Raw genomic sequence first — 12,851 nt, forward strand, 5'->3', positions numbered from 1 at the left:
GCAAGTTCAGAAAATAAAAGGCAAGAACAGGACTTTAAGTGCATTTTAAACCCACGGGCTAGAAATCGTACCACTGTTAATTAGCCGCATTATTTGGTCTAACATTTTTTCTTTATCATTCTGAAACTGGGTTTATCTAATACATTGATACATTCATAAAATTTGGAAGAGTCAGTTGAAGTCACAAGGACCGAATATTTGCCCTCTTTCAGTGAATGCCGGCAAATCTGTTATTCCATCGGTAAAATCGTATTGCTGCTCTCCTGTTAATGTCATAGAAGTATCATGAGGATGCCAAATACTAAATATGGAGTTGGTCTAGTAACTAGAAATCCCCACACCAGGGAGCACACATACATATCTCCCTACATCCTAATAATGTGATGTGTTCTGGAACACAGACATTAAAACTTTATGAAGTTTTCCCAAGCATCAAGTTATGATTTAGGCAATATATGACTGAAATGCATTCATTCATCACGCATAGGCACAATCACATAAATATTGCACAAAATATGTCCCTCACTGAAACAGAGAGGTACAAAAATATATTTCACTCTTTGTAAAGAAGTGTGTGAGGAAATATAACTGTGTGATTGTATAGACACGTTTCCTGATAATACATTGACATTCACAAACAGTAGATTGCACTGCAGTTTGGAAACATTTTAAGTTGCATAAACTTCTCCTTGATTTTCAAAGATAGTATAATACTGTCTACTAAAACTCCTTTTTGTTTCAACTAAGTACTCTCACATATATTAGTTTATAACAATGTTTCTTATTGTTTTTTAAAGTGTTTTCCATTCAAGGAAAAGAAGTAAATTCCTATGTCAGAGTAACCAAGGTGGTTGAAGAATAGGTATCAGCCAGAGACGTCTAGATGGTAAAATCAATCTTCAAGCCTCAAAGAAGCTCCGTACAAAGAGGAATGCCAGGCGTCACACAGCTTTCCTTCACTCTAATTCATTCTTGACTAGAGCCTGTATGCCTGTTCCAGGGACATTTGAACTCGTAAAGGATTTCTTATTATCTTCACTAAATACATTAAGAAGAACGCCCACCAGCGCCCTTTTCTGAACTGAGGCATGTAGTCATATGATTAAAACAGGTAACATGAACTCTGACTTTAAAATGTATTGTAGATACAAATGCTCTAAGCTAGGAAAGGTTTTCCACATCCACAGTCAACGATGGGAACCTTTCATTCCTCAGAAATAATCCCTTTTAAGGTCATCAAAAAAGAGTACAACTGCTGCAGCTCATGATGCAATACCTTCATGAGCCCAGAGCACATACAAATCCTAAGGGAACCACCATAATACAGCGCTAATTCTTGGCACTGGAACAGATGCAACACACTCTATCCTGCACATACCTGCCAGAGGAGGCCACTTTCCTCTTCTGTGAGATTTAAAAAGCTTCCCCAAAAGGTTATTACTCCCATCACCAATACACAGAAAATGGAGGAAAGGCTGTTTCCAGTTCTTGGACTTTAAACAACTCTAAATGTCAGTACTCATAGTGGCATATTACAAAGTAATAAACAGTGCACACTTGGGGGCAAACCACATATTGAGCTAATGAAGAGCTCACTGTGATTAAGATTACATCAAACAACAGCAGAACATAGGCAAATTTTGTCTGAATTCTGTAATGAATATACACGCTTCAATAACATTAAAAAAGCATGGCAGCCTATTCCAAACCAACGAGAACAGTTTTCTGCAAAGAGTGGGTCTTTGTGTGTTTGAACTCCCACCACATAAGGGCAAACTCGATATGCATGCTAATGACCTACAATTATGAAATTAAAAAAGAAAAATGCTAAAGGATGCCAGAGTGAACATCAGTGAGAGCCACAGAGACCCACTCTCTTTTAACTTTTTACACATAAACTTAAACTATAAATTAGAAACACAAATAATCATGAGTGACTCTAACATTCAAATGAAGTAAAAGAATTGTGCAGGAGATTAACCCCATAACTTGGTTTCTTATTTAAAAATTTCTTGAGCAGCTCTTTGATGACGGTGATGTTTATCTCCTTCTTCTCAGCAGCCAAGCCCAGCAAAAGAATGGCACACAGCAGTTCCTGCCCAAGCCTGGGTGCTCCTGGTGGTCCTGCACGATTGGCTGTGTGGTAGGGTTGTCATAGGGAGGACCCTCCCTGGCCTCTCCTTGAGCAGAGGAGGTGAGGCTCACCTCACAAAGATCTTTGGAGAGAGAGAGGCGGGGATCTGAGTACAGTGGGAGCCCCCCTCTTCCTGCCTGCCCACCCCGCCTGAAGGCTCTACTCACCACCATGCTTGTCTGCAGCCCCAAGTTCCTGGGGGGCTGGGGCTTCTGGACCAGGCTCATCAGCAGGGTTCTGGGCAGCGGCCAGGAATTTTCTGTGCCCATTGTTGTAGTTGCTATAAGCCGCAATACCATCTGCTGCAGCTCCAGCAGCTTCACCTGGAGGGAGGGGTGCTCAGCTGTCATGCCGCTGCCTGCACCCACCCTCACACCCACCCCCACCCCCACAGAGATGTTGCACACCCTACCTTCATCTCCTCGCTGTCCTGGGCCAGCCTGATGATGTCCTCCTCCCAGTGCCGCATCTTTGGCACTGCCCCCTGGCTCTGTTAAAACGTGATGGATTTTCCTGCAAGAAGACAGGGCTCAGATGCTGGGGTCCCTCTGACGGCCCTGCAGCTCCCCCTGCGGTGCCCTGGCCTCCCACTCACTGATGGCATCTCTCTCGCCAGTAGTGGATGAAGCGAAGTTCTTGTTTGTTCACCAGCTCACTCAGGTCTGCCTTCTCCTCCAGGTGGTCCATAAAGCCGCTCTGGAGCCAAAATATTGCGGTCACATCTCGGCAGCGACCTGCCCTCAGGTGGCATTTTCAAGTCATGGAGAAGGCGGAGGTGAGTCCTGGCATGGGCCAGCTTCTCCATGACTTCCTGCAGGGCCCAGTGGGTCTCCCCACTCACAGACTCGCCCCCAGTCCCTAGGGCTGGGACCACTGCCTCTGGCTCCTTCAGGGCCAGGGCCACCGGGTGAGCCAGGCACTGGCAGCACACCCTCTGCTTTTTCACCTGCTCTTGTAACCATGCCTGCTCCTCCTGGACACTGGCTCCAGCGGACTTGCAAAACGCCACCTGAGGGCGAGACGTGAGCATTCTTGTAGGGGCATACACACAGCAAACGGGGCAGAGAGGTGGAGCGCAGCCCCTTCCCTTGGGGCCTCAGAGAGTACACGTTTGTCACAGGTTAAATGGTGTCTGACCACTGGCTCCCAGAAGGAGTAGGGTCCAGAGAAATCAGAAGGCAGGGAAACTAAGAGCATAAAGGGGTCTTGGAGGGACCACAGAGGAAGGTGGCAAAATGGGTGCAGAGGGAGTCAGGCTCACCATGGCCTCCCTGCCCTCCAGGTCCTCTGAGATGCTCGGCATGGGCCGAGGTGCCTCCTCCTCCTCACTGTCCAGATGTCCTCCTCCATCTCCTGTGGGGGGTGGCCAGAGGGGTCTTCAGACAACCCAACAAGGGAGGTACTGTGGGCCCACCTCTGCCTCCACCCTCACTGTGTAACCCTGAGCCAGCCCCTCCCCAGAGAGGAATGAGCTGCTCTTCTTTATTTGTACTTTTAAGAATCAAAATCTTGCTATTCCGCCCAGGCACACTCCCACTACTGGTCGATGTGGGAGTTCTGACCTGCTCTCTTTCTGACCTGGGCCAGTTCAGCCATCCTTAGGCAACTTGGTGGCCCCCCGCTCACAGGAGGTCACCACACTGATGCCGAACTTAGTGCAGGCACCCGGTCGGCATAATGACCAGCTGTTCTAAAGGTCTCTTCCAACTCCTCAATCCTATGCTGCTAACAGTCCCCCCTTCCTCCTGGGGCTCTCTCTCTTCCTCTGAGCGGTCTCCCGTACCTTCCCCTGGGAGAGCCATGAGGCTCAGCTGGGTTGTTAGCTGCTGGTTCTGCTGGCTGGTAGCTTCCAGGCGCTCCTAAGGGGCCAGGAAAGAGTGAGAAGGGACGGAGTTTGCCAGGTCGTCCCCCTCACGGCCCTGTCCTCCACAGCTCCCTCCCCTGGGTCTCCTGCAACTTTTGGCAGGCCATCTCGGCCACCGCTTTGCCCCAAGCTTCCTGCTGCTGCAGCTGGTTCATGAGCTGGGTCTGCTGCAATCACTGCCTGTGCAGCATCTCCTTCTCAGAGGTCAACTGCTGATAGGCGGCCACCTGCTGCTGATAGGTGGCCATGTACTGCTGCACGTGACCCAGGTAATGGTCTGGCTGCTGATGCAGACTCTGAGCCTCTTGGCTCTTCAGCTCCACCTGCAGGAAGATCCTGGGCGTGAGAGCACGTGGTGGCTGGTTTCCAGATTCTGGGCCCATTAGTGGGGTAGCGAGGGCACTGTGGGGCTCTGTCACCTGTCCAGGCCCCTGGCCCCTTGCTCCAGGCCTAAGTGACTGCCTCCCTTTCCTAGAACCCCATGCCTCCTTCTCCAGCCTCAAATCTCATACCCTCTTCTCATTTAATCCTCAGCACCTCTGTAAGGAAAATGCTAACTTCCCTTTGAAGTTAAAGAAACAGACTTTGAGATGAAAAGTACTTGAATGGTGACCAGTGGAACCGAGGCTGGAATCCAGTTTTAATCTAATGAGTCTTTTTGTTTTGTTTTGGGACAAGAGTGTCAGTCTGTGGCCAAGGCTGGAGAGCAGTGGTGCAATCTCAGCTCACTGCAACCTCCACCTCCTGGGCTCAAGCGATTCTCGTGCCTCAGCCTCCTGAGTAGGTGGAATTACAGGTATGCGCCACAATGCCCTGCTAATATTTATTTTATTTTTTTGTAATTTTAGTAGACATGAGGTTTTACCACGTTGGCCAGGCTGATCTCAAACTCCCGACCTCAAGTGATTCTCCTGCCTCAGTCTCCCAAAGTGCTAGGATTATAGGCATGAGCCACTGCACCTGGCATAAGGAGCCTGTTATACCACCGTCTCTTCCCCTGTGATTGGGGGCTCCATGCCTCTAGCTGGGATGATGATGTCCAGACCTGAGAGGAGCCCAGGGCTACCCACCTCTAAAAGTCAGAGGGCAGGAAGCAAGAAACAGTCACAGTACTGCTCTGGAGGGTGCTGGGGTCACCTGCCCCCAGGCTGGAGCTGCCTCTGGCCTGGCACCTCCCCTCCCCAGAGGCTGCTGCCCGCCTCCCAGCCCTTCTTGGATGGGGTGGAGGTTTCTGTCTCCTTCACCTCACCAAGCTTCTCCTATAGCTCCTTTACTTGCTGCTCCAACTGCAGTGCGCTTTTGTGCTCGTTGTTCTGGACATAGAGAAGCAATCAGCAGCCACCCACTGCAGCTGGAGACCCCAGAACTTGGTGTCTGCCTCCCATGGCACCAGGAAGGGTGGAGGCAGGTTAGAAAAATCATCCCCTCTCTCCCACAGCCACCTGGCTCACAGGTGCCCTTAGAAGTAACATTTCACGTGAGGGCTACACTGCCCCATTTTAGAGGTGGGGAAACAAAGGCCCGGAGGGCTAGGGAGGAGGGCAGGCTCCCCCGGTGGGACAACGCACCAGCTCCTCAAAGACGCTCTGTGGCTTGACCAGCTGCTGAAGCCTCTCCTGATGCTCCTCAAGCCTCTCCTCCTGCTTCCGAAGCCTCTCTTCCTGCTCCCGAATCCTCTCTTCTTGTCCCCGGTTCAGGAGGCTTATGCGCTGATTGTTTTTGACCTGGGCCTGGAGCTCTCCTGCCACTCTCTCTAGTTCCTTCCTCAGGTGCTGCAGCTCCACCTCGGAGGGCACTGCTGGGGGCTCTGGGGGCAGGGGTTCAGCTGAGAAAGGAAGCAGATAAGGGCCTCTAGATTCTCAAACAAAACAAAACAAAACAAAACAAAAACCCTCCTCTTGGTGCATAGCTCCTCTCAGGCTCCCCAAACTTGGCCTCGCTGCTTATGATTCCTCGCACCGGGATGGTAGCCAGTCTTCAAAGCCACTTTCAGAAAAAGAGCACTGTGGGTGGCTGACAGTGGGCCCTCCTTGCTGATGGGGACACTGAGACACTGAGACTCATTGAGATGACAAGACTTGCCGTCTCCTGGCACAGACCTCTTTCCCTCTGCCTACCTCTCCCTTGCATCCACCCACCTCACTGGGGCATTCTAAGCCACCCTCACAGCCCTCTGATGCCAGTCCTGCTCCCAGGTCACGCCAGCCCCATCTTACCCATCTGGTTTTTCAGTTTGGACAAGCTCCTCTCCAGCTTCTCTACCCGATGCGTATCATCCTTCTTTTCCTTCTTTAATGTGCAAACCTGCCCAAAGCACAAGGGGAAAGGGCCCTGGAGAGAGGGGCTGGTGGCTGGACAGGCTGCCATCTCCCTCTCTGCCCCCACCTCCACAAAGCCCAAACCCATGACCACCTCTGGCTGCACTATTCCCATTTTACAGATGCCCAGAAAGATCCAGTGACCTATCTAAATTGTTGGGGGGGCGGGAGGCTGAAGGGTCAGATCTCACCTCCTGGGACATTTTCCTCATCCTCTGCTGCCACTGGGCCCTCTCTCCTTTTATTTGTTGCGCATATTGATCTCTCTCCAACTGGACTTCTTTAAGCAACTCCTTCAACTGCAAGAATGGGCACAGAAGTTAGGAAAGGCTGTCACTGGTCCTCACCTGCTCCTGGCCACCTGGAGTCATCTTCCTTCCACATCCCTCCCTCTGCAAAACCTCACCTGTGTCACGTGTCGTTTCAGCAGTATCTGCTCCCTTATGGACTGCTCTAACTGCATCTTCATAAGTGCTTTACTGCGGCTCGAGAACTGGATGGTGAAGAGTGAGAAGTTTCGATCTGGGGAGCCTGGGCCATTCCACACAGTGCCCCTTAAAAGGGCTAGGGCTAGACCCAATATACAACTTGGCCAGTAAAGATCAAGGCATTTCCAAGCCCGTGGTCTGGTTTTGAAAAAAACTCAGTGAAGTTGGAAGGGACGAGGAGAGAGATTAGATAATATTGCTATTGTTATGACTATCACTGTTGGAACCTTTATGGAGTGCTTCAGCAGGTACCTCGCTAGCAATCCCATTGAATCCTCGCAACCACCATAGGAGACAGTTACTATGATTACCTCTCTTGGGTAGATGAAAAAACATGGAGTATTTTGAGGTTAAGTGCTTGCCTAAGATCACTTAGGCAGAGCTAGGATTTGAACACCCAGGTCTATCAGATTCTCTAAGCCCATTTTTCTTGCTGGGGGTGGGGGCAGAGTCAGGAAGGGGAAAACTAATCTTTTATTCACTTTTTGGAAGGATGATACATTCACATAGTCCAAAACTCAGAAGGTATAAAAGGGAAGTATCTCCTAGCCACCCCATTGCTCTCTTCTGAGTTGTTTATGAACACTTGCAGACATGTTTTACGTATATTATCATAGTGTGTACACACACACACACACACACACACACACGTTTCCTCTCTCTACAGAAATGGTAACATACTAGAGATACCCTTCTGTACCTTCACAGTATAAGTACCCAATACCCCACACCCCACCTAGGACTTGGCCAAGACCACGGCCAGGTAAGGGCAGGGCAGTCACTTGGCCTCCAAGCTCTGTATCCAGTGCTCGCTCCCCACCGCGCCCCCCAACTCACCCACAGCAGCTGACTCAGCCTCAGGCTGCCTCTAACAACCATACACAAAAGCAGTGAGAAATGGCCATACTGCCTTCTGGGCAGGACACTCCATCCTGCAGAAGGGACCTTTAGGGTCACTCCTCCATCTGCGAAGCCGGGCTCCCAGGGGACAGCGCAGGTGGTTGGACTCACCCCATCCGGCTTCTTCTGCGTGGCAGTGACAGCACAGAGAGCCCGCTCTAACTCTCCTGTACGCTGTGATGAATGTTGCAGGCGGCTGGCCAGATCCCTGGACTCTTCTGTAATGACAGAGTTGAGATGGGGCTCAAAGGACTCCCCCTACAGACCTGTCAAAGTGCCAGGTTGAAGGATGACAGGGTGCCCGGATTCCCACCTTCAAAGTATCTGAGAGAACGTTTTGTGCGACACAGGTCCGTATTTAGTTTCTTGTTCTCTATGTTCAATGTCTGGATTTGAACCTTTGGGAGAAAAGCCAAGCAAGTGCTGAAACAGAGGAAAGAAACACTCTCCGGAGGACAGGAGGAAACTTCACACCCTCCACTCACCTCTAGCCCCCTTTGGGCTTTCTCTTTCTCACTGTTTGCTTCCTTTTCCTATAAGACGAGGAAGACAGAGCTCTTACCAGGGGGAGGCAGAGATGGCACAGCAAGAGATATGCCCCCAGAATGCCACCAATGCCCCAGGACAGGCCCACCCATGGGACCAGGTTATCAGGGGCCCTGTGGGGATGGGGTGGAATCTGAGGAGTGAGCCTTCTTCCCCAGGCTGGGAGTAGGCGAGACGAGACTGGGGCCTCTACATCTGAGTGTCCCCCAAACCCAGCAGTCACGTCACGAGCACACAAAGAAATCACGTTACTTCTTCCAGCTGATGTTCCACTTGTTTCTTCTGTTGTTTCTGTGGGGAGAGTCAAATTAAGGTGATGGAGGGTGGCCCCCTCAACTCTATTCCCCAGACAGGAAGTGGTAGGCAGGGGCCAGGAATGGATTTTAAAGGCAAAGTTCTCAGACCCAATGGGAACAGGAACTGTTCCCAAGCTCCCAAGGACAGAGGATTTGGGTCTTTGTTGGTTTTCAGCCGCAGCCACAGAACTCAAAGTCCGAATCAGGAATCTCTTGAGAGGACAGCAACATAAACCTCTAGAGATGGAGTTTGAGAAAGGCTCCCCCTGCTGCCAGCTTGTGATTTAGAAAAGTGCGTTCATTCAGTAAACATTTACTGAGCACATACGGGCCAGGTACGGTTCTTCACAGCAGATATAGGATGAAAAGGACAGACAGGAGCCCTTGGCCCTGAGGTTTCCATTCTAGGGGGTCTTTAAATCTCAGACTCTCAGAACTAACAGAGACCTTTGATACTCACTACCTCCTCTGGAAACACGAGCCCAAAAAGGAGAGGTGGCTTGTCCAGAATCAAAGATCAAATTAGGGACTGAGTCGTGGCAGAAATACAGGGCCCCTGACAACCAGTCAGGCCAGCACTTCCCCAAGAGGCAACAACGCCAGGGCATGGGTAGTAAGGACTCGAGTAGGGACGTCTGGAGAGGAGAGAGTCGGCAAAGAGGGCAGCAAAAGAAGAGCCATGCTGCATGCCCTGGGGTCCCTCCAGGTGAGTCCTGGGCGCCCCAGCTCCCTATCTGCCCTTGGCGCCAGGGGCCCCCAGCCCCCTTCTTCAGGGCCCCAAGGGGAAACCGGAGCCTAGGATTGGCAGCGTGGAAACAGGGGACCCCACTGGACTCTTACCAAAGATTTGATGGTGTTATTCAGTCGACTGATTTTTACGGACCTCGAGTCCAGGACTGCTGCTTGTTCTTGGTGTGGGTTCTGAGGCGCATGCAGAGAGGAGGAGGTGGAGGAGGAGTTGGGGGAGAGGTAGAGAGAACAATCATTAGGGCTGGGGTGTGTGTGCGCTGTCTCAGCTGGCAGAGAGGCACCCAGTCCCCGCGGTGGGAGGAGGTTAGAGGGCTGGCCTGCGGGGTCACTGCACCTCTGCCCAGAGCCTGCTACCTCCAGATCCTTCAGGGTAGCAGATGATGTAGGGCCCTCCCCGTGGATACCTGTTGCTGACTACAAGAGATGAGAGTGCACATGGAGATGTTCTGTCCCCCAGTGTCTGAGCCCTCCGACTTCCTTTCTTTCCCATCAACTGGCAACATTTTCTTTTCTGCCTATCTTGGACCCTTTGTCCCATAACTCCTTTGTGCCAACTTCTCTCCTGGTTCTTATCTCCGCACCATCCCACCCTGGGGCCCTTTCAGTGACTCCTGATGGCAAGTGACTGTTCTCATTGTCCTGGCTTCCCCTTGAGACTGGGGATGAGGAAACTCAAACAGCAAAGACCATATCCTGGGTGTCCTGGGTGTTGACAGCAGGCCATGTACTAGGGATTAACATAAAATCAACAATAATAAATCTCATTTAAACTTCACAAATACAAGTCAAACAATACCACCTCTATTATACAGATGTGAAAAGAGAGGCCCAAAGAGCTCAAGCAACTTGCCCTAAATCATATCCCTAGCAGACGGAGAGGCAGGATTCAAACCCAGAATTCTTTTCTTTTTTGAAATGGAGTATCTCTCTGTCTTCCAGGCTGGAGTGCAGTGGCGTGATCTCGGCTCACTGCAAGCTCCGCCTCCTAGGTTCACGCCATTCTCCTCCCTCAGACTCCGCAGAAGCTGGGACTACAGGCGCCCGCCACCACGCCCGGCTTATTTTTTGGTATTTTTTAGTAGAGACGGGCTTTCACCGTGTTAGTCTGGATGGTCTCGATCTCCTGACCTTGGGATCCACCTGCCTGGGTCTCCCAAAGTGTTGGGATTACAGGTATGAGCCACCGTGCCCGGCCAAATCCAGAATCCTTAACTACTACCCAACAGTCCATCCACAGTCTTAACAATTGCCCTCTACTGCCCCTTGGGCCCCCTGTCCCCAGGAGCCTGTCCAGGCGAGACTCACAGCCTCAGATGACTGGCAACCACCAGAAGTGGCTGTTTCAGGGCTACTGCCATTTGCTTTCCTGTTCCTCTTCGCTGCTGCTGGAACACCAGGGCTGTTTCTCTGCCAATATTCTTTTAACTGTGGGAAAGAAGAGCAGTAATACTCATGAGAACTATCTGCCCCTACAGCCACATCCTCCTTTATAGTTTTTATAAAAGACTCTTATATACCATCTGATTTAATGACACCAACAACTCTATAAGGTGTCACAATCATTTAGGGACTGAGAGGGATTGATATCATGGCTAGAAAAAAGAAAAAGAAAAAGGCGATACTGGAACTTGGAAACTCAGTCTTCTGACTCTAAGCTCTGGGGTTTTGCCAAGAATCAGCAGCTGCCAGGGACTAAACCCAGAGGCAGAGGTAGAAAAGTATACATTAAGTAGGCAGGAGCTGTATGTCATGTGGTTTAGAGTCATACATCCTCACACGTCTGTTAGTGGGAAGAAGTGCACCAGTACCTCCCAAACTTTTATATCAATGTGTCCTCATGGCAGAAGGCAGCCTTTCAGTGAAATCTGGGAATTTATCAGAAAGAGGACAAACCAAGCCTCATTTCAGAGAGAAGTCTGGTATACTCTTAGACACCTCTGGGACTGCCATCCCTAAGTATATTCATGTTTGTTCTCTTGATCTCAAGAGAATCAAAGGAAACTGATGCTTCAGAAAGATGTCCCACATTTATCCTGTGGCACTCAAAGCACCCAAGGTTGAGATAATATGAGGAAGATTCAAACTGTCAAGTTCAGTTTCCCAAGATCTATTCCACAGAAGATGAGGAAATCTCACTTCAGAGACCACTGACTGAAGGGCAGTCTGGTCCCAGAACCATGGAGAATGAGAATATGAGGTGGAGAACTCGGAAAAAAATGTTAAAATCTCTCTGGAAAGTAGAAGCCTGGGAGAAAACCAAACCAAAGCCATTCTCCCATCGCCACCCAGAGATACTGTCAACATTTTGAGCTCACGGGGGAAGGTAGGCTTTTCCCACTGTCAATGTCTATGTTAAGGGAGTCAGGCAGCCTGAAACCTCTTGCTGCTGGGTCCCCTAGTCTCCATTCCCCTTCCAGCTGGAAATTTCTGCTGTGACCAGAAGAACCAGAAATGGGGTGACAACGCTTAGGAGACTGGGTCATAAGACCAAGGCCAGTCTTGCAGTAATGACAGTTAGTAGGCAGACTGTGACATCACTACATTCCACTCCTCCTAGTGTGGGGGAGGGACCACATCAGCGCAATGTCTGAGTCCGCCGCTCCACGATGCGGGAGGGAAACACAGGGTTGTGACCCAGGTCCTTAGAGATGCCAGCGCAAAGAGCCCAGGGAGGTCGACCTTGAGGCAGCAGGAGGGGAGGGCAGAGTCTGCAGCAGGGAGCCCCAGGAGTCACCAGCCCAAAGTCACCCAGGGACAAGCGGCGAGGGCGGGGCCCGGGGCTGGGGGGCCCAGGTCCTTGGAGACGTGAGCCCATAGAGCCCAGGGAGGTCCAACTTGGGGTGGCAAGAGGTGAGGGCCCAGTAATGGAGTGGGGAGCTCCAGGAGTCACCCACCCAAAGTCACCCTGGGGTGATTGGCGACGGCAGGAACTGAGCTGTTTGCTGAAGGGGCAGGGCTGACTGACAAGACTTTTGTAGGGGGAGCCCAGAAGTGCTGGGGTTGGGGGGCAAAGTCCAGTGTGCCTCAGGAGTAGTATGCACTCTGGCAGTGGTCTTGTCGTCGGAGGGGATCTGTGGCTGAGTTGGGGAGCCATGACCTGGTACGTCTTTACCTTTTTCTTGGCTGCAGCTAATTTGCTCTGTCGAGTTTCTTCTGCCATTGTGGGGTGGGGAGGGAGGCGGGGTTGGGGCCACGTCAGCAAAATCCCAGCGAGCACCGATCAACGCCTCCAGTCACCTAGCAGGCAGCTGCGTAACTGAGCCAGAGGAGGCGTAACCAGGGCCACAGCAGAATGCGGAATAGGGGTGTGGCCTTAATGCTCCAAGCCCATTGGTCAATGAGAAAGATGAAAGGGAAAGGGGGCGTGGCCAGGCAGCAGTGTATCCAGAGGGACCTGTGGCTCATCAGGAAAGCTGCCCATGCAACCGCTGTCCCCACCCACTCTGAGAGAGGGGAGGGGCTGGCTTTTGCTTTAAAACCTTTAAGACTTTAAAAAACATGTGTGTACACTTCATATATATGTGTGTGTCTCTCTGTGTGTATCTATGTGTTCCT

General features: G+C 51.0%; 1 protein-coding gene across 3 annotated transcripts; it reads right to left on the reverse strand.

The window, feature by feature from the left end:
* Window positions 1-1,484: 1,484 nt before the first annotated feature.
* LOC129050461 (golgin subfamily A member 8S-like) lies at window positions 1,485-12,568 on the reverse strand. 3 transcript variants are annotated; one of them, XM_054532574.2, is made up of 18 exons: window positions 12,409-12,568; window positions 10,602-10,721; window positions 9,387-9,467; window positions 8,503-8,541; window positions 8,190-8,237; window positions 8,018-8,102; window positions 7,816-7,922; window positions 6,723-6,809; window positions 6,508-6,615; window positions 6,215-6,302; window positions 5,567-5,823; window positions 3,918-3,993; window positions 3,396-3,487; window positions 3,081-3,143; window positions 2,748-2,830; window positions 2,547-2,647; window positions 2,302-2,457; window positions 1,485-2,216 (listed from the first exon to the last, which is right to left on the reverse strand). In XM_054532574.2, the coding sequence occupies exons 1-18, from the start codon at window positions 12,454-12,456 to the stop codon at window positions 2,041-2,043; spliced, it is 1,815 nt and encodes a 604-aa protein (XP_054388549.1). In that variant the 5' UTR covers window positions 12,457-12,568; the 3' UTR covers window positions 1,485-2,040. The 3 variants fall into 3 exon arrangements, with proteins under 3 accessions (XP_054388549.1, XP_054388548.1, XP_054388551.1); XM_054532573.2 differs by having other exon boundaries at window positions 2,730-2,830; XM_054532576.2 differs by lacking the exon at window positions 3,081-3,143 and having other exon boundaries at window positions 2,730-2,830.
* Window positions 12,569-12,851: the final 283 nt, after the last annotated feature.

Source organism: Pongo abelii, chromosome 16 (assembly GCF_028885655.2).
Source record: "Pongo abelii isolate AG06213 chromosome 16, NHGRI_mPonAbe1-v2.0_pri, whole genome shotgun sequence".
Taxonomy (NCBI): domain Eukaryota; kingdom Metazoa; phylum Chordata; class Mammalia; order Primates; family Hominidae; genus Pongo; species Pongo abelii.

Excerpts from the sequence above, each read along its gene's own strand:
- LOC129050461 (XM_054532573.2), bottom strand. The coding sequence starts at position 12,456 with ATGGCAGAAGAAACTCGACAGAGCAAATTAGCTGCAGCCAAGAAAAAG. Across the intron at positions 9,468-10,601 it reads GTTGCCAGTCATCTGAGGCT|AACCCACACCAAGAACAAGC; the intron begins GTGAGTCTCGCC and ends CATGCGCCTCAG. Across the intron at positions 6,303-6,507 it reads TGAGGAAAATGTCCCAGGAG|GTTTGCACATTAAAGAAGGA; the intron begins GTGAGATCTGAC and ends TGCTTTGGGCAG.